The 20287-nt window shown below is 41.1% G+C and overlaps 1 protein-coding gene across 2 annotated transcripts; it reads left to right on the forward strand.

Moving 5' to 3' along the window:
• Positions 1-33: 33 nt before the first annotated feature.
• Positions 34-19811, forward strand: DLGAP5 (DLG associated protein 5). 2 transcript variants are annotated; one of them, XM_032691938.1, is made up of 20 exons: positions 34-126; positions 762-809; positions 2168-2417; positions 3517-3725; positions 4190-4294; positions 5122-5206; positions 7137-7241; positions 7992-8062; positions 9691-9983; positions 10380-10501; positions 10587-10704; positions 11096-11181; positions 11714-11874; positions 12960-13052; positions 14457-14676; positions 15702-15924; positions 16286-16346; positions 17443-17608; positions 17866-17915; positions 18590-19811. In XM_032691938.1, exons 3-20 carry the CDS (start codon positions 2177-2179, stop codon positions 18710-18712), a joined length of 2532 nt encoding a protein of 843 aa, XP_032547829.1. In that variant the 5' UTR covers positions 34-126; positions 762-809; positions 2168-2176; the 3' UTR covers positions 18713-19811. The 2 variants fall into 2 exon arrangements, with proteins under 2 accessions (XP_032547829.1, XP_032547827.1); XM_032691936.1 differs by having other exon boundaries at positions 35-126; positions 10584-10704.
• Positions 19812-20287: the final 476 nt, after the last annotated feature.

Consider the following 20287-nt stretch of genomic DNA (forward strand, 5'->3'; position numbering starts at 1 on the left):
CTGCCCATCAACGGCCGATTGGAGGTCGCGGGCGGGCGGGCGGGCCGGGAGTGGCCAATGAGCGTTGACGGGTGAGATTTGAAAGCGAGGCGGGGCGGCGCGCGCAGGGGGCTGAGGGCCGTGCAGGTAATGGAGGGGACGGAATCCGAGGGGTCTCGGGGGGGTTTTGGGGGCCCTAAAAGGACTTTAAGGCCCCGGGAATGGGCTTTGTGACGGGCCCCGTGGCGGGGGGGCTCGTGCTTGAGGAGGGGGCTGTGGTAGCGGTGCCTCCTCGGTGAGCTGGGCTGGGAACGCTCTGGGGCGCTGAGGGGACAGTCCTGTTGGCGACCCCTCACAGCGGGGTCTGGGGGTGCCCGGCAGCTCGTCCCGACCCCCGGGGTCCGTCCCGAAACCCTTGAGTCCAGGCCTTATTCAGCGTTAAACTTGCTGCGATTAAACATAGCGGTGTTTGCTCTGCCTGCTCCGATTTCTAGCTGTTCGCGCTGAAAGTGCCGACTGAGCACCTAAATGTTTTTATATCCATTTATTATTATCCAGTTATATGCAGTTATTATTGCCCTTTGGTTCTTGTGATGTTGCTGGTCAAAAGCGGCTCTTTTCCCTCGCTTTTATTTTTAAAAATAAATTTTCAGCTTTAGTTTTTGGTAGTTATATGTTAGTCACTCACAAATCTTTTGTATAAGCCTCCTGTCCCTTTCCTGATAACGGTCTTTATTTGAATTTATGCCAATTTAAATCCCAACTAATCTTCTAGGCTCCAGTTTGGGCGAGGTACCACACAGGAACAGTAACCTGGAGAGAAGAGACAGGTATGTTTGTTCTAAATATAACTGAGATATTGAGCATGTCGTACATTTTTAATGAGAGATCATTGGTGACTTTCTGCATTGCTTTTACTAACCTGAGAAGTGAGTTGGGAATACCTTTGTGGGAAGCTCTCTCTGTGTCTCTGCTTATACTATATTTGCCTTCTTCAAGTTTTAGTTTAATTTTTATGCAGGATTTCTTACTGAGGTGTAGATCAGTTGTTCATGATGGACTTCAAGAAATCCCCTATACCCGTTGTCAAGGCTGATCTTTTCAGTCCAGTTCACTGAGCATTCCTTTAGTTTAATCAGAGCTTGCTGTCTTGACATGAAGAACCTCAGTAAATGACCAATTTATCGATAAATTAGTAACTGTTGGGTATTTAGTTCAGCTCTATCACCCTGCTTACTGTAGAGCTGTTTCCTGGAAGTGGTGGAAGATGAGATGTCTAAGAGACCCTGCTTGAGGTGGAAAACCCTCAATGAGACAGGGTTCAGTGGGATGCAGGGGATGATAGAATCCCAGAACGGTTGGTTGGAAGGGACCTTAAAGCCCATCCAGTTCCAACCCCCTCCCATGGACAGGGACACCTTCCACCATCCCAGGTTGCTCCAAGCCCCATCAAGCCTCACCTGGAACAATTCCAAGGACTGGGCAGCCACAGATTCTCAGGGAAACCCGTGTCAGGGCCTCTCCACCCTCAGAGCAAACATTTTTTTCCTATTATCCCATATAACCCTGCCTTCTCCCTTATCCAAAGCCCCTCTCCAGCTCTCCTGCAGCCCCTTTAGGTACTATTAGCACAACATGTACAAACCAACTGATATTTGTCTTAAGTTTCCCTTAGGTTAACTAAGTAGGGAGAAATCCTGCTTGAAATAACCACTATTGTATTGCAGTTGCATCCTGGAAACTCAGTTGGGGAATGGTGCCAAGTACTCTGATGCAGGACAAAAATTCCTTGCCATCAGATAGGGTGTAATCCAAATGCTCAGTGGCAACTTCCAAGTTGCTTCCAAGTATTGTCCTGCAGCCTTGCCATGGTCGTCTTCTCCCTCATCTCCTTAACGTGGAAAACAGCTGTGGTGAGAACAGACCTGCTGGCCAATCCCAGGCAGGGCTGCAGTGTCCCCTCCTAATTTTGTGTCAGACTTGCTGAAGTAGCCGAAGTAGCCCCTGGCATTAATAAAATAATGAGAAATTACTGAAAGGGTCATCGCTGAAATTATAATTTGAGGGTTTTTCTGGTGCACGTACAGAAACAAAGAACTTGGGGCTTTGCCCGTAGGGTTAAAACTTTTATGAAAAAAGAAAAGAAAGCATGACAGTTTTTCCCTAATCCCTGTGATCTTTCTCTCAGGCCCTCAGGATGGCTGCTACCTCCCAGTTTGCCAGTCGATACAAGAGGGATCTGAGCACGGAAGCCCTGAGAGCCAAAGTTGCCCGCAGGAGATCGACCCTTCAGAAGGAGAACAGGCACAAGCAGTTTGAGAAGGGCCGGCAGTTCGGGCTGGCAGATCTCAATGTTCAGCCCTCCAAAGAGAAGGGGATTTCTGAACTCAAGGAAACAAGGGAAACATGCTCTCAAGAGAGCAGCAGCGTAAAACAAAGTAAAGGCTCGTTATAGACCTTTTTTTTTAAATGTTAAAAATGTCTTTAAGTCGATTTAATAACGTTATCAAACGGACCTAATTGCAGTCAGCATTTTAATTTGAAGAAAAGGTTTAAGATTTAAAACCCCGTCCTTCTAACTGTTAAAATCAAGAAAATAAAATCTTAATACAGGTGTATCCTGTTCCCTGCTCTGGTGGTGCAAGTGAGGTTTTGCTCTGATTTGGCTGGAGCAGCTGAAGGAAAAATGCATTTTGCTCTTAGTACTCAGTGGGCAGTCTCTTAATGATTGCTTTGTCCTTCAAGATGTGAAAAACTCCGACCTAAAATCTCATCTAACATACAGCTGGTGTCTGTCATGTCCTTGAAGTGTGCTTAGAAATGGGCAATTTTACGTTATCATTATATATACAATTAGTAATGGGTAAATACATAGCTTAATTTTTTTAAATTTAAAAATCACTAGGTTTTGACAACTCATCTTTCCCCTCAGAAAATCGGGCCTGGATATATACTGAATTTTACCTCCCTGGCAAATGCTTGTGTTGTAAGAAATTAAGTTAATCTTTAAAAAAGTTAACAGATTTCTTTAGAAATATTTTTACCTTCAATATTTTGATAGCAGAAGATTGTTGGGGGATAGTCCCTTATTGGAAGATAAGTGTGGTTTGTATTTAATAATATCAAGTAATATAAATTTAATAATAATAAATTATAGTAATATATTAATAAATTTAATAATAAATTTATAATAATATAAATTTAATAGATTTATCTTTATTATCTTTAATAAATTTCCACTTTAAGTGGATATCAATTTTTCGGGTAGGCATAAAATTCAAGTTTGGCATCATCTTAAGGTTTTAATATTTCATATAATTTCTGCCTCATTTATTCTCAGCCAGAGGCAGACTTCAGTATCTAAAGCTGACTTAAAGTTCGAAAAATTCAGAGATTCCAGACAGTTTTCTGCTCTTTGACTTAAGATGTTCCTCTTCCAGCTTGGAAAAATTTACTGCAAGCTCCCGACTTGCTTCTTGTTGGCTCAAAAACACCTTCATGGTTTTAAAACACGTCTGTCTCCCCTCTTTGCTCCAGAACAACCTGGAAGTGCAGCCAGCAGGAGGATGAACGAGCGCAGGGAGATGCTCCAGCGCTACAAAGAACAGAAGGAGCTTCGGAAGCTGGTGGAGCAGAGAGAGAAAGCCAAGAAGGGAGTGTTCAAAGTCGGGTTGTACAAACCAGCTGCACCTGGATTTCTTGCACTTGCACCTGAGGATCCAGCGGTAGCAAAGCCAAAAGAGAAGGTAAGAAGGGTAATATTTAATATCTGAGTTAATTACATCTGTAAGCTCTACCAGAACTTCTGCTTGTGAACGAAATCTGTGCGCTGTTCCAAATAAACAGTTTATTTTGAAAATGCTGCGCTGATATTTCTGTTATGAGAAGGAACAACGAAGGAGTCATTTGGCTCATTTTTTTTAAAACAAAACTGGAAATACTACTAGTGATATGTGGATTTTTGTATTCATGACTCTGTTCAGTTCAAAAACTGGAATGATTCATCCACAAATGAAACAGCTAATTTATTTTAGAGCTAGTAACTTGCTCCTCTCTAGTCCACTTGACTTCGAAAGTTTTTCAGGTTACACACTTGACCCATTTTGCATGGACATGTTGTTTCTCCACATTTATGCCTCTTGCTCACTCTCACAGTGATGAGAGGGGAAAAGGAGTATATTAACCCTTGTTTCCCTGGGGATCTTTCCAGGCAGCTCCTGCTTTCTCTGGAAGGATGACACGATCAAAGGCCAAGATCCAAGAAGGAAAATCTCTGATACCAACTCTGATACCAACAGCACCTAAGTCCTCTACGGTTTGATTTTTTTAATATATGTATATATAAACCTCAGTGAATAAATTTAGAGAGAAGGGATGCCATTTCAGACCATAACTCAGGGTTGTATCTTTACAAGTTCTGGATCAGTTTTTCAATCAAATTTTTCAAGATACTGTAGCCAGCAAGGACTGCAAATGTGTAGAGGTGCTGGTGAGACTGAAGTTACAGACTTTGGTTTTGACTTGGGGACCCCAGTGCAACCCCCTTGAATGCACAAACTGTCACGAATGCAGATGATAAGAATCAGTTAATTCTTCACACATGCCAGCACTGAAGTAATTTTTGTTTTTACTGTGAAGCATAGCAGTCCCTTGTGCTATTAATTTTATTAAAAAAGTAGCTTCTGCCAAGGAATTTCACCAGCAGGAATCTGTAAAAGAAGCTGCGTTTTGAATCTTGCCTTGCAAAACTTCAGTGTATTTGAAGGAATTCCAGTCATAACTTTGCAAAGGGACAACTGAGTTAATATTGATTTTTTTTTAAACTGATTTTTGAAACACAATGTGTCCTAAGATGTGGCAGTAATTGGCACCTCATCTCATAATACATATTTTAAATATTTTTCTTCATTCTTTTTCTGACAATTTCTTAACTAGTTGGATAACGAGTGTTAACACATGTCTAACCCAATCTGATTTAGTTATCAATAGTGTCTCTTTACCTTTTAAAGCCCTCTATGCCAAATTATTTGACTTTCTGTTTTACTGTGAACTAGAATAGAGAGATGAGGAAGGAAATTGGGCTGCTGAATTTCTGGAAATCTGATATTTCATGAAGGAATGTTGTTTTATTTTTCCTCGTAGGTCAGTGCCCACGGGCAGAGCGTGCGCCCCGCACAAGCAGGACGTAAACAGATGGGTACAGCCAAAGGGGCTGAGAAGGAGAAAGGTATGGAAGTGGCATGATCCCTACATCTGAGCCTGTGAAAGGGTGCTGCTGGTTTGGTTTTGGGGTGTAGGAAATGAGGAGTTTTCGAGGATGGCCATTCCTACCAGCTGTGACAAGGGCGGCAGCTGGCAGATCATGCAGGGATCTCATGTGCTTCTTGCCTCCATAGGCTGGGGGAAATGGAATGCAGGGTACTGGCATTCCTGGTTACTGATTGTTCACCCCAGGAGAGGGAAAAGAAACAGGTCAGTGGGCAGGATTGCATGACTGCCAGCTGCCTTAGCTCCTGGAGCTGTGCAGAGCTTTCTGTTTGCCTCTGAGAGGAATGTCACAGGTAGCAACTGCTGCTGTCACAGAAGAGCAAGAGACTTCATCTGGAAAGATGAACAGTAGCTGACATAAGGAAAATGCTACTTTTCCTTGGTACTGTGGATAGCCTGAAAAATAGCTGTTTGTATGAGCTGTAAATATTTTCACTGAGATCTGTCTTCTGTCTGTACTGAAGACAGATGCATCTGTACAGTGATGTCAGATCTCTCAGTGAAAATACTTGTGTAATTCAGCGTTGGAAAAGGTTTGGAAAAGGACAGTCTGCTTGTAAAGCACATCAGCATAAGATGTTGGAGCCAGGAGCCCAAACTGCTGGTGCTCACCAGGGCAACTGGGTGAATGTGTGATTGTCTTCTTCAAAAACTGACAAGTACAATCTTACATTTTTGTATTTTGAAACAGTCCTTTCTGTATCTGTCACTTTCTGTGTGACAATTAAATATATTTCTTAAGGAAGGAACAGCTAAAAAAATCCATGCCACCTTTAGGGGAGTAGAATAGCTTTGGTTAGAAATTCTTCCTCACAGCCCAGTGATATCTGTGCCTTAAGTAGATACAGCCAAGTCATGTGAAATATTGATGTTAATGCAAGATATTCACTAATTCAGAGTGAAATGACTTTCACATCATTAATCTAATTAAATCAGCAAGCAGCAGACCTTTATTTAAATAAATTTCAGTAGTACCTTCGGTGAATACTGAAAAGATCTATTATCACTGTTTGTTATAACAATTAAAATGTTTAAATTTGGAAAAATTGTCATCCACTAGAATTGATTATTCCTTTTGTGCTGAATCAAGGATATGCAATATATGTATTTAAACTCCCCTGCCCATGACAGGGGAGTTGGAACAAGATGATCTTTAATGTCCCTTCTAACTCAAACCATTCTGTGATCCTATGAAACACCAGTATAAAAACGTTTGTGAGGTGAATGTTCGATAAATCAAATATTATAATTATTTATCTAGTAATTTTTTTTCTCCAGCTTGTCATTTTAGCTTCTGCAGAGTGGCAGCTGGACATTAAAGACATGAATAACAGTAACCAAGTGGGGCTACTGGATTTCAGGCAGATGCAGGAAGGCAGAGTATGGAATAAAAAGCCTCCATGAAATTTTTCTGTGCAAGAAAATGCTGACATTTTTAAAGGCTATTAGAAACAGTACTAAAACACAAAGATGAAAATTATTAAGATGGGTAATATGGTGCATGAACTTCTCGTATTTTATAAAGTATTTCGGAGGCAATTAGTCTTAAGAATACTTTGTTAGCTTACATTACATTCTGACTTTGGAAATCTGTCCTGTAATAGCCAGGGCATCACTTTGTTACACTGCTGGTTTGCTTAAGCTTCCAGCTGTGCAAATAACCATGGCAGAGTTATTGTTCTAGAAAACTTCATCTGTACAACAGGGATGGCATTGACTCTGATTGCAGGGAACGTGGAGAAGGACAAAAACCCCCAGCCCTGTTCATTCTGGCAAACCAGTGCAACTGATAATTGCTTTTGCACTTTTCTGATCTCTTCAAAATTTGAACTTTCACTTATTACTTGAGTGCAGCTTCCTGAGATCTCTGGAATTGATGTCTCTTACAGTGTTGCAGGCTGCACCTCAGCCAGCCTCAAATGTGAGGATCACCAGAGCAGCTGCCTCTGCAGCCAGGCAGGTGCTGAAACCAACAGCTACTGCTGCTACTGCAGGTAAGTCAGGCAGTGAGTTGTGTGGCTCAACTGTACTTAGGCTGTGCCTAAATCATGCCAAATTGTCATGTAAGGAAAGGACTGAACAGTCTATCACTTAGATTCTCATCTGGAACTCTCTTCCAATATTTAAACCAAGATGTTGAAACCAGCACTGACAGTTTCCCATAAAATCCATCCATCAGTGTCCACATGGTAATTACAGACTCACAGAACAAAGCCAGAACTGGTCAAGATTTGCCACTTTGGTGTATTGCTGTTTATAGATATATGATTATTAAATGTGGGATCAGGAACAGATACCTTTGGGTGAGATGAGAGCCTTTGTTCCTCAGATCAGGAATTACTCTTTGTCCATGTTTGCCTGTTTACTAGAATTTAATTCACCAACAGAAATCCATATAGAAATTAAAAATCTGAACTTGAATTGACCTGACATTCTCTCTTCAACCTTTGAGGAAATAAAGTGACTTTTATATTTAGTATATGACAACATCTAAAGACTAATGACTTAAAAAATCTGTTTGCCTTTCTTGATGATGCATCTCTTACTAGACTATTAAATCCTAGGCCAGGTTTTCTTTTGAATGAACTTTCGCAATGTTCTTTGTTCCCTCCAGCCACCTCCCACTTCAGAAGAAAAGCAATCTCTCCCTGTCTTTAGCAGTTGGATTTTTATGGCAGTCTTTTGGTGGAAGATTTACCTTAATCAGGTGCCTTTTTGACCTCTGGGAGTTTCTCTTGTTCTAGGTAACCAGTCACAGAGAAAGACAACAAATGTAGGGAAGCAGAAGCAAGCTGTCAGACCTGATACTACGAAGGTAGGTTGTTTAATATCTGAAATGGAAAAGCAGTAAAACTGATTTAAGAGCCAATAACAGTCAGTGTCATTGTAGCTGAAATAAATGTTCAATCATAGACATAACAAGTTCACTACTAAGCTAGATTTTGGGAAGAAGCTGAATGTGTTTATACTGCCATATTTTGAAAATTAAGCTCAAATTTAGTGCTTATACAGAATTATAGAATACCATGAGTTGGGAGGGACCCACAGGGATCATCAGAGTCCATCTCCTGGCCCTGCACAGCACAGTGTTAAGAATCCCACCATGTACATGGATGGGATTGATGAATGACTTGACTACTAATCAAGATCTGGACAATGATTTAAAATAGACAAGAAGTTCTTACATGGCATATCTCACATTTGATGTTTTAACTAGTAAAAAAAAGAAAAAGACACTTGCTAATTTAATCAAGCAGTTGTGAATTTTGTGCAGTTGATTCCTTTTTTAAACATGCCTTGAATCCTTTCCATCTTGGGTAACTCTAGAAGCTAAGAAATAAACACATTTTTAGGTTTTGAACCACCAAAAAATGAAGCTGAAATGCTATTCTCTGCAAGGCAGACCAGATTTATAACTCAAAGCAGTCGTTGTGGTTCCTGGTGTCATCACTATGACAATGTTTCTGCCTCTATCAATGATTTTTCTCTTTCTTTGCACTCCACTGTTCCCTCTCACATATCCCATCTCTGTTCCTGTTTCCATAACTGCACCTGTGTGTGCTCTGGTGTTCTCTTGAAATTGTGCAATCACACACAAACAGGAGGTAAGAGCACTTACATCTTCCTTAGACAAGTATCTCTTCCCAGGCAGGAGTTCCTGCCAGTTGGTAAACTGTTGCTGTAACCACAAAGTCATCTCCTTTGAAAAAGTGTGTTCAAAGCAGAATTCAAGGTTTAAATTCCTACCAGGGGTCACTGAAGTAAAACAAGACTTTCAATGGGTTGAAGATGCCTATTTTCTTCAAAAACAGTCAAAGTTCTTTTGGCTGGTTTGGGCTACCAATCTCTCAGTTGGATATCTCAGAAATGTGTTCTGTGTGACCATATGTACACACATCTCATAAGAATGTGGATTCAACTTACTGTTTAATTTTTTTCTCCTCTAGTGACATTCTGTGGTCCCAACTGCACTTGTCTTGGGCTGCATTCCTCAGCTATCAGCCTATTTCAGCTTGTTTTTCAGCCTTTGGATTGCAGTGTGTGGGTAAACTGTGATTATTCAACAGGCTAGTTGGATTTGGAGCCAGTAATTCTCCTCTTGAGGAGTTTATCACCTTAAAGCATTTTTTTCTAGCAGTGGGAGCAAGCATTTGCTAATTGTAATTATTGTTTTGGTAGGTGAGGTTGTTCTGCTTTAGCCCCTTGAGTGGATTGTTGCATTCCTTGTAGAGAAGTGCTACTCCTCTCTCTAGAATGATTTGCAGGTGTCAAAAATGTTGGTAAATCTTCACTTCCGTAGAGGTGTGCTGTTGTAGAAGGTGACCTACCTGAAACTGTTCCCTTCCTGATGGCTTTCAGACAGTCATGTTGTAATTCATGTTATAATTTCCTGGAGCAAACGATTGATGTGATAATTTGATTTGTCTATTTATGCTGTTCCAGGTAATTCCTTCTAAACGTCAAGTGGAGAAAAATGCTCAAGTGGATCCAGGGGTGAAAGGTCCTGCAGCTGATTCCAAACATTCAACACCAGTAGAACTGGAGCAAGAACAAACCTCAGTGGAAAACAACAATTTTGCTCCAGGGAGACCCAAAACGTGCTCTTTTGCACCTGGGAACTTTGTGTTTCAGCCACCGAGCGAATTAGCAAACTACAAAGTTAAACCCATGACTCCTTCAAGTGCAAAGGCTTTTTTGACACCCACTGCTTTCTGGAATTTCTCAAAATCTCCAGTGTAAGATTTTTTTTTTCTTCCTAAGGGGCCTAAAATGCAAGTGAACCTCTCTGTGTGTTGACACAAGAAAAGATTCGTGTGAGATTCACTGTGGAACAAGCTGTTGTGGGGTTGTAGCACCTGATCATCGTGTTTGGTCTCACTGATTAAATGTGAACTTAATACAGCAGCAAATATGGATATAATCCTTCATTCTGTCCATACTTTAGAAGCAGCTATCTGGGCCTCTGCCCTATATCTCTCTGCACAGATTTATTAATTTTAATAAGATTTACTTGAGTTCTCTAGTGTTGGGTGGCAGATTGCCTTCTAAACTGCATTTTGGTGGATTTGGCCATATTTGATACGAGCTTCTCAATGTGTCTTAACTCTAAATGTACTTTTGTTTCTTTGCAGCAAAAAAAATGAAAAATCCAGTGAAACTAAAGCACAAAAACCTAATTTAAGAAGTCGAATTCTACCTTCTGTTAAAGGCATTCACGAACAGCAAATGACCACGAGTTTGGAAGGAGAAGAAGGTAGGAAGCTCACGCTTAGTTTTTTGTTCCAATGTTTTTAATTATCACTGGATTCTGAATAAATTCCTTCCTTATTTTTCAGCAGGTGAATCAGGTGAGAAAACTTCCACTCAGAGATCAAATGAAACAACTCCTGTCTCAACAGCACTTGAAGGGAAGTCAGATGATACAGGAGAGCAAGAGCACGATGTGCCCTATTTCAGGTTTGGGTTCACTTGTTTCACTTCCCTGGTGTCCATTTGAAGGTCCTTAACATGAGTAACGAGACAGCTTGTAAAGATCAGCCTAATTTAGTGGTGATGGGTGTCTGTCAGCAGTGACCTGAGCAGGCACACATTCCTGTCTTCCCTTTTGTACTGTTAGTGCAAGGGAAGAATAGAAAATTCTGGAGACTTAACACCTTGTCCAAAGGAACACGAGCTTTGAAGCAGTAAAAAAGAAATTACCTCTGAGCCAGTTGGCAAAATAAAACAATCTAATGACTTCTGCTCAAAGACTGTGGCTTCTCTGAAAGCAAAAGGATAGTCACCACTAACAGCCATAAGTCAGGAAATTCTCCAAAACATTGTTTTTTCTGTATCCCTTTATTTTCAGAAACATTCTTCGGATTCAGACGGAGAGGCTGCTGTCTCAGTGCCTCCAGTGGGATGGAAACCTCGAGCTGGACATTCCAGAGGATGGTAAGAGTGGGCTGCAATAGGCTCTAAAAGGGGTGTTGTGGGAACTGAAGGGGACAGCACTTAATAAAAGCTGTATTAGATAAAGTTTAGAGCTGTATCTGCCTCGAGACAAAAAGTCATGGTCTGCTATTGCTAAAATTTGTGTAGCACTAGATGCGATGGTGATTGATGAGGTGAACAAAGTGCATATCAAAACAGTTGTTCTGTTGTCAGTTTGGAGTGTATTTAAATGCATGGACTCTAACCAAGGTGATTTTTTAAAAATAAGATTTGTTTTCAATGTAGAATAAGTGCCCTTATCTGGGAAAATGAAGGTGACTCATTAATGCTTAGAGATTTTTTTGAAAGAAGCAAATTTAGACCACATCAGTGGGCAGGGTTGCTCCATCTGAATTATATTGCAGGTTTGCAATAGAGGAACATAGTTCAAACAACAAACAAATTCCAGACTCTTCAAATACTCGATTTAAATCAATTGTGAAATGAGGGATTATTCCAAGGTGCTCTTTTTTTTTTTTTCCTGTTGCTAAAGCTAAAGACCTGATTCACACCACAATTGGTCAGACAAGACTGCTGATAGAAGAAAGGTTCAAACAGTTTGAAGGGCTGGTTGATAATTGTGAATTTAAACAAGGTGAAAAAGAAACAAAGTGTACAGACCTGGATGGATTTTGGGATATGATTAATTTTCAGGTATGTACTTGCATGTTGACCCACTGGAATGAAACTGATGGAGTTATTTACAAACCATGGATTGAAACTATTTTAATATTCAGATTGTTTTTTATTTTTAATGTAAAAAATGCAGATCCTTGTTTAACACTTTCTGACAATGAATAATAGCAGTTGGCCTACTCTGATTTATAATTCATGGACCAGTTCTTTTGTTGTCTTCTTGTGGCCTGTGTATCTTGTCTGTCTCTGGAATGATGGTGTGTAGCCAGATTTTATTCTGGTTTGGAGTGAGGCTACAGTCAATGTCTATCTGAACCAAAAGCTAGGAGGTTTTGGAAAATTCTTGGAGCTCACCTGAAAAGTAGGAGTTCCATGCTTCAGTATGAGAATAATGCAGAAACTACAAGAACCCTATTTAGGGGTGGGCTTAGGTGGTAGGAAACCTTCATCTCTTTTCCTCTGTTGATGCCTTTATTGATTTCAGAATGAAATATAATATTCTAAATTATCAAAAGGGCTCTCAACAGTATTTGTAAATCAGCATGCAACAAAGGAATTTGTAACTTGTTAAATTAAATGCAAAGATGGATTTATTATGGTCCTTTTTGAATTCCCTGTGGAAAGATTTGATCTTCTTCTTCAGAGATATGTGAGGTATTGTTTCCTGCAGAATGGAAACTGTGCTTGTTGGGATAAAGACTATTGTGCAATGGGTTCTTTTGCTTTCTTTAAATGTGACCATTGTCAAAGGGCTTGGATTCAGGGTGAAAACAGGGTGTAAATCAGAACCAGCTCCTTCATTTTAGATCTTAAACCAAATAATTCTAGACTTCCCCTACAAACCTTCAAGTTACAGAAGTGAGACCAGGCTTGCCTTCCAAACTGAAGGTTGTGTAGGTGGTGTGACCTTCATGTCAGCTGTAGGAGAACAGTTAATACTTCCTATCAGTTGGTGGCTTAATTGGCTTCTGTGTTTAAATCAGAAGTACTTGAATGCATTAACTATGCTCGAAACTCTGATCTGATTTTATGAAGCACTGTTCTGCTGCAAGCCTGGTAAGTCTTGAACATGAAACCTGGACTTTTTCTGGGCTTTCCAATAGATTGAAGACGTGAATAAAAAATTTGATAATCTGAAGAAGCTTCAAGACAACGAGTGGCAGCCACTTGATGTCCCAAGCCAAGCAGTTGTCAAGGTATGAATAGCCCCTAAAGCACATCTTGTAGGGCTTCTTTAGATGTTAAAGTTCAACTATTCAGTGAGATCCCTCTCAGGATGCACCTTTCTCCCTTGCATCTCCCACATGCACTTGTGTCAGTTGGTGTTTGTAGTGCTAGTTTCCTCTTTTGGCTGGGAAGATTGGAATTAAGAATTAACAATGACTTTTTTTGAGTCACTAGATTCTATGCTACTAAGATAAATCTGTTAAATTTAGGATATAAACCTACCCTTACACTTTATCTGGGCCACTGGCACTGACACTGACCTAACTGAAAAGGAAACCACAATGGAATTTTGGGAGTGACTGCTAGTTTTAAGCAGGGAATGCTAAATTATCATGGTGTCCCAGCAAGCCAACACCTTGGGTGGCTTTAAACTGCTACTTCTCTAAGCACAAATGGACCTGACACAATCCAAAATAAGTTATTGGTTATTGCAAAATGAGTTGTTTTATCTGCTCTTTGGTTTGCAATATTTAATTGCTTCTGACTGAAGCAAGTTATATTTGCATTGCCTAAACTCTGCCCAGTTCCTGGAGCTTGCCTAATTGATCATAAAAGTGATACAAAGAAACTCCAGGCACGGGAAACTGGAGGGATTGTGGTCTGTGGGAGCTGCCCATAAATGCCAGAACCCTACAGGTGGTACAAAACAAAAAATTCCTTGGAAAACTGAATGCCAGGAAAGATTTCACTGCCTGCCTGGACTCTGTCCTGTGGCTGCATTGTGTCCCTGCCACTAGGAGTCCCTGCATCCCAGTGTTTCCAATATCTTACTGGATTTGTTGGGAACAAAAGTTGTATTGGGTGTTTCTGAACTGCAGACTCAGTTTGAAAAAAATTCTCAGTATTTTCATCCCAGACTAACCTTAACGGCTGGTTGGCAGTCCAGGAGAGTCTGGAGATGAGCAGAGACCTCGATGCATAGAATTGTTGAGGTTGAAAAAGCCCCCTAAGACCATCAAGTCCAACCATTCCCCCAGCACTGCCAAGGCCACCACTGACCCATGTCCCCAAGTGCCACATCCACGTGGCTTTTAAATCCCTGCAGGGATGGGGACTCCACCCCTGCCTGGGCAGAGCTGTGCCAGGGCTGGGCAACCCTTTCAGTGAAGAAGTTTTTCCCAATATCCAATCTCAACCTCCCCTGGTGCAAATTAAGCCCAGTTCCTCTCATCCTGTCACTTGTTACCTGGGTGAAGAAACCAACCCCTGCCCGGCTCCACCCTCCTGTCGGGGAGTTGTGGAGAGCAAAAAGCCCCCCCTGAGCCTCCTTTTTCCCGCTGCTCTCTGTGGGACCAGCAGCTCTGCAGGTCTTCACGTGTAATTGCTTCTGTCCAAGGCTTCCAGGTGTGACCTGGCCTTTCTTACCATTCCAGAAAAAGGCTGTTCCAGTTGGAGTGCCTAAAGCAAAGCTGGAAGCAGCTGCAAGAGCTGCTGCCCGGAGCCGCCTGGCTTCTGTAAAGGCAGCCATGAGGGAGAAGATGAAGTGTGAGGGAGCTGCTGATGGTGCACATCAGGAGATGCTGCCCCAAGCAGAAAAAGTGGTTTTTGAAGCGGGATTTTTCAGAGTTGAAAGCCCTGTGAAAAACTTTTCAGGTGGGTGAAACTTAATCGTGATTTCTGTGACCTGAAAGTGCTGAAGAGGGTTTAATGCATTTCACTGGGGAGAGGAATTGGGCTGTTTATGCTGGATATGAGTCCAGGGTGGACACAGGATTTCCAGTGCTGGACACAGTATTTCAACCAGTGACTAATTACATCAGGGCTCCAAAGTAAATTGTTGTACATGAATGTGCTGATTTGAGTGGTTATGGCAGCATGAAATCCCTGCTTAGACAGAGGGGTGAAATAGCTGGTTCATTTTTTTTTCCAGCATAAGTTTAATAATGAAATTCTAATCTCAGTGTTCCCAGGTTCAGCTGACAAACCTCCCCATCAAAGTCAGTGCCAGCTGATGTCCTCTAATTGTAAGACAGGAATTGGGATCTTTTATGTTTAACTAAACCTCTTGCAGTGCTGTCTTCAAAGCTGCAAGTAAAGTCTACCTGTAATCTTTGTTCGTGGTAAACAAGATTGTAACATAATCCAGTTTGCTATAAAAGCTGTTTAATAGTTTGGGGGGTTTAACAGGTGCTCAGAATAAAACTTCATTTTAAGTATCTTATTGACATCTATGTGCAGCCAGGCTCCTTGGGAGCCATTCTGCTTCTCTCCCATTTCTAGTGCATAATTTGACTTTAAATTCCCCCTTTTTTTTATTTTGTCCAGATCCCTCTTCTCATCAGACAACTAGCAATTTTTTTCGTGTACCTCTTCTCAGTAGAGAACTCCTGAAAAGCTTTGAGCAACACTGGGTTTAAGCAAACTCCAGCAGAGAATCTGTTATGAACATCAGTTCTGAATCTTTGCCTTTCTAATTCTATTAAAATTACCAAATTTGAAAGGTGGAAGTTAATAATTTCCATTTCTCCTTGCAGGGTACAGAAGATTTCAATATAATATTTGCATAAGACAATACAGCAAGCAGAAAACAATCATGTTTCTGTCTAGAATCATAATGATCAGTTCTTTTCAGCTTCTGGAAACTGCTGTAGTAATGAAAAATTAAACACATTTTTCAGGCTTGCTTTTGAAGACCCCTCACAGATCTTCCCAGAGGACTCCTGGAAAACAAACAACTCCAAGATCATCCCGTAGAACTTTGCTTCCAAACACTCCTTCTGCTCTCCGTGACCCCGAGGATGCAACTGCAAAACAAACACCACAAAATCTGAAAATGGACCAATTTCCCACTGCAAAAACTCCCCCATTGGATAAACTCCCCAATGGTGTTCTTGAACAAAGGTTGGCATGTTAAGGCAGCTTTTAATTAACCATGTACAAATAATTGTATAGTTTTGACTGAAAGACATGATATTAATACCCCTTAAATGTTACCTTCCAATTTGGCAGTGATGAAGGTTGCAAAGTCCTTGTGACTTTTCCTTCCCTTAAGCAAATATTACGAGCTTTGCCCAAATGTAAATTTGCTGCTGGGGTAGAAGTTAATTGTTTGCCCAGAAAGTTTGATATAACTCACCAGTGCCAGCCATGCCAGCACAATTGCAGAACAAATCGTAATATCAGGTGGGCGAGTCTAAAAGTGATTGAAGGTGATTGATGAAGATGATTGAGAAGAATGAAAATATTTTGGTTTCTCTTCCAGCATTTCCATGGTTGCAGAAGAAGAAATCTGTCCTGTTGCCAGCAGAGCAGAGGGAAATGAGGTAAGTCATACATAGCTCATGTACGTGCCTTAAATACTCTATTATTATCAGCAAAGAAAAAAGGTCTGTTGATTATCCCCAGACACTTGGATTTCTGATCAAATCCTCACTCAGATATCTTCTGTATTGCTTTGTCCCTCTCAGTATGGACACAGGTAGGGACAGCTGCAGTTTGGGGACCTGCAGTTTGGAGCTGTGTTTTGGGAGGTCCTGGCTGCTGCATGAGGACACTTGGCACTGGGCAAGCAATGTGAAGTCCACTACCTGTGTTCTGGTGTGAATTTTGTAAATGCTTTTGCATCTGGGGACCATGGCTAAACACAGCAGCACTCTTGGTCCTCGTGCTGCCTCAGCACAGCACTAGGCTGTTATTCTCTTTAAATTATAGTAAGAACTGTGTTACTGATCCAAGGATCAGAAATCCATGTCCTGAGATGTCTTGAGGACTTGGTGACATCACCTGTGCTTTAATAGCTTTAAAAAAATTTTAAAAAACCAAGAATGCAACCTCCATAGTTTGTGATACTGTGCTACTCAGTGAAAGCCAGTGCTTTGGAGTTAATCATCCTTTAGTACCTTTCATTGGAAATGGAGTATCTTATTTTTTATTTGGTCCTGGCTTGGATCTGTGCATGACTGCAGCAGTCATTTTCCCTCCCATCCCCATATATATAATAACTATATATTTACATAAAAATCTTGGTCACTGATTTTTTTCTTGTGCCTTTTACTTCATCTTTTCTCTGTCAAATGAGAAACTGCTTGTTGGTGTTGTCAGTCTCTGGGGAATCAGCATTGCTGATAGGTTTTCCTCGAGGAAAAGTCTCACCAGAGAACATCCTCACAATGTTTTTGGCACCTGAAGTTCAGAATCTTCTTTCCTGTGGAAGAGCTTCCTTATACTTTTGAAGGGATTTTCAGGCTTGGGAAACAGTTCATGTGAAATGGATCACTGCCTGTGCTTTGTACAGGCAGCAAAATGGAGTAAAAACTCTATTTCTTCTGAATTGTCCATAAAACCTGTAGAGTAGATGGGTGGATTTGTTCTGGCATAACAATGACATGGCTGGGGACAGTGAAAATCCCTATTTTTCAGGTGCTGGAAAATTCTAGCAGTGAATCCAAAGCAATGGATGGCATGGAAGAGATGGAACTCTCTGCTGCAGAGCAAGGACAAGACGTTGCCATGTGCAGCCCGGAGAAAGATCCCGGGACAGAGACAAACTTTGCTCAGTCTGGAGAACCAAAAATCCATCAAACAGGTGCATTTCTTAGAGCTGCAGAGTGTGGTTTGGGTGGGATTGCTGGGGCCTTGTGATTGTTCTAAGGTTTTATGATAATCTAAATATTATCTTTGAAATCACTGTCAGTGTCAGCTTGTTTTATGTGTGTTGTTAGCAAAACCTCCCGTGGTTTTTTTAAGATGCAGAAAACAATACCTTTTTTTTTTTTTTTTTTTTTCAGCCCTGGCAGCATCAGACTATCTTCTTTTAAAAAATGAAATATTCTTATTTTTCAGATGTTTCATGTAGTGATTTGACATCCAGTGACAGGAATCCTTTAGATATGGTAAGTTGACCTTCAAGTTTATTTGACTAAGACAAGCTGCATGTTCCAGTGCTGTTAACCTTTGCTACAGATTCGGTTACTGCACAAAGAAAATTAAACTCCTAAAGATATTATCAAGGCAATTCATATAACAGGGAACACAAACCACAATCCAGCTGTCTCCCTGCTCACACTGATATATTCCTTATTGCACATGATGAGTGTAGGATGAATCAAGACATTTATAACAGAATAACTTCCGATTCTTATCAGATTGATCCTTTAAATTATGTTTCTTGCAAATTTCCTTGTAGATATTCATTAACATAATGAACAGACTGGTTTTCCTCCACTTTCTTCCTGGAATTTTTCAAGTCTGTCCCAACGTTTTTTTTTTTATCACTTTAACATTTAGGGCTGGAAGTGAGATTCAACAGGGAGAAGTGTGCAAAGACTTTCAAAATGTTAATAGAATTTGGGTGTAGAATTTCTTGTGAAAAATCCTCTTTAAAATCCTGCTTAGTGATTTAAGTAAGGAGTGTCTTCAACACAGACCACGTGTACTCACTTCTTATGTTATGTCTTGAAATAAGCTTGTAAAATTCCCCATAGCAAAGTCGTGGTACTTCCAGTGGTCCAGGATTCTGACTAACTGTTCCTCAAGCACTGACTCCACAGTCTGATTCTTCCCACAGCCAATGCTGGATGCTGAGCTTCCCTTCACTCCAGTGAAGACCAAAGCCCAGAAGTTTGCAGCAGCTGAAGTGTTCAGTGACCTCATTGTATTTTCTCCTGTTGTGCCCTCTGGGGATAAATGAAGAGTGGCTTAAAATGCAAACTACGTACATTTTATGAGGGAGAAACCCACAGAGGGTATCTGGAACACAGACTGCTACCCTAGAACTGTGTTGGGAGTGAAGGGGTACCTGTAGTCATGGATCTGATAATGTGTTTTGCAAGGTTTTATGGTGCAGCTGTTGTGCACCAAGCACTGCTGTATGTTGGTAGTGGGCTGTGTTCTGGTGATACCTGCTGTATCCAGTGCTTGTAAATTCTGACTGCAACCTGAAATACTTTTATGTTGGTATCATTTCGTGTATTTCCTGTCTCCTTCAGGCTGTAAAACTCCTCACCTCTAAACTTTTATGTCCTGGCTTTACCTCATGATTTGTTATTATTACAAGGTGCCCACTAGACTGGCTGTGCCTGTGCCCTGTTCCTGATGGGAGGGCACCTTCTGGGGTAAGACCCAGCCTGTTCCCTCCCCAGAGCACTGCTCCATGCTCTGTCCATGCTCTGAGGGTTCTGTTGCACCCTCAGGCTCCAGAGTTTGGTGCGTGAACAGCTGCCTCAGCACCAGCTGTGGCAGTGTTGGATGCATGTAATTCTTTCCTGGGGGAAATTTTCCTGCTGGCTTTGTAATATTAGAAACTGTCTCAGAACAAGGATTTCATAGTCAGATAATACCTTTTCTTGGCAATGTATTAAGTGGACATTGTTTATTATTTCCTTTAAGGACACAGTTTTCTATTGAGTATCTTAAGTACCTTCAAGCCAAACTCTATTTTCTCCTTGTTTTTGACATGTTTAAACTCAGCCTCTTCTCTCATCTTGCTCCTTGTGCATTCCCTACCCAGACTGTAACATATTTGTGCATAAGGGGTGTGTCAGTTATACAGACTTTGCATTTGGGGGGATAGTATTAAAATACCACCAGTTGTTGTATTTTCAACAAATACCTCACTGGACTTCTTCTTGTACAGGTGACCTTCGTGTAACACACACATTCTTCCACCCAGCCTTGATTCCAAACCAAGCAGAAATAATTCAACCCCTCACCAGAAAGGGGTTAGTCTGGTTAAAGTTTTAACCTGGCAGCTGTGTACTGATTACACTGAAATAAAGAGAGGAAGCTGATGTGTGCTGGAATCCCCTTTTTTGAGTACTAAACTTCAATTATACAGATAGTTTCAGGTAGCTCTTAATGACTTGCCTGCTCTGGTCATTCATCATCACAGTGGGAGGGATTCCTGACATGTGGAATCATAGAATGGTTTGGGTTGGAAGGGACCTTAAAGATCATCTCATTCCAACCCCCTGCCACCTTCCACTCAACCAGGTTGCTTCAACCTTGCCTTGAACACTTCCAGGGATGGAGCAGCCACAGCTTCTCTGTGCTGACGGTAGCAGATTGCTGCTCTAGGCTGCTGGATCTGCTGGAAATTTTGAGGACTCTCCTTGTAACTTGGCATCCCCAAGGATTAAAGAAGCAACTGTGATAAAACAGTATGAGACATGTCAAAGAGATCTTTGGAAACTTCAGTAGTGGCCCTTGAGCTGTTCTTGTTTTCCAGACAAGGCTGGAATGACTCACAGCAGAGGGAACGTACTTC

Source organism: Chiroxiphia lanceolata, chromosome 6, assembly GCF_009829145.1.
Source record: "Chiroxiphia lanceolata isolate bChiLan1 chromosome 6, bChiLan1.pri, whole genome shotgun sequence".
NCBI lineage: Eukaryota > Metazoa > Chordata > Aves > Passeriformes > Pipridae > Chiroxiphia > Chiroxiphia lanceolata.

Bases quoted from the DNA above. Each gene is read 5' to 3' on its own strand.
- DLGAP5 (XM_032691936.1), top strand. From the start codon at position 2,177: ATGGCTGCTACCTCCCAGTTTGCCAGTCGATACAAGAGGGATCTGAGC. The intron at 9,984-10,379 runs GTAAGATTTTTT...GTTTCTTTGCAG, and splicing joins AATTTCTCAAAATCTCCAGT to CAAAAAAAATGAAAAATCCA. The intron at 10,502-10,583 runs GTAGGAAGCTCA...CTTATTTTTCAG, and splicing joins GAGTTTGGAAGGAGAAGAAG to CAGGTGAATCAGGTGAGAAA.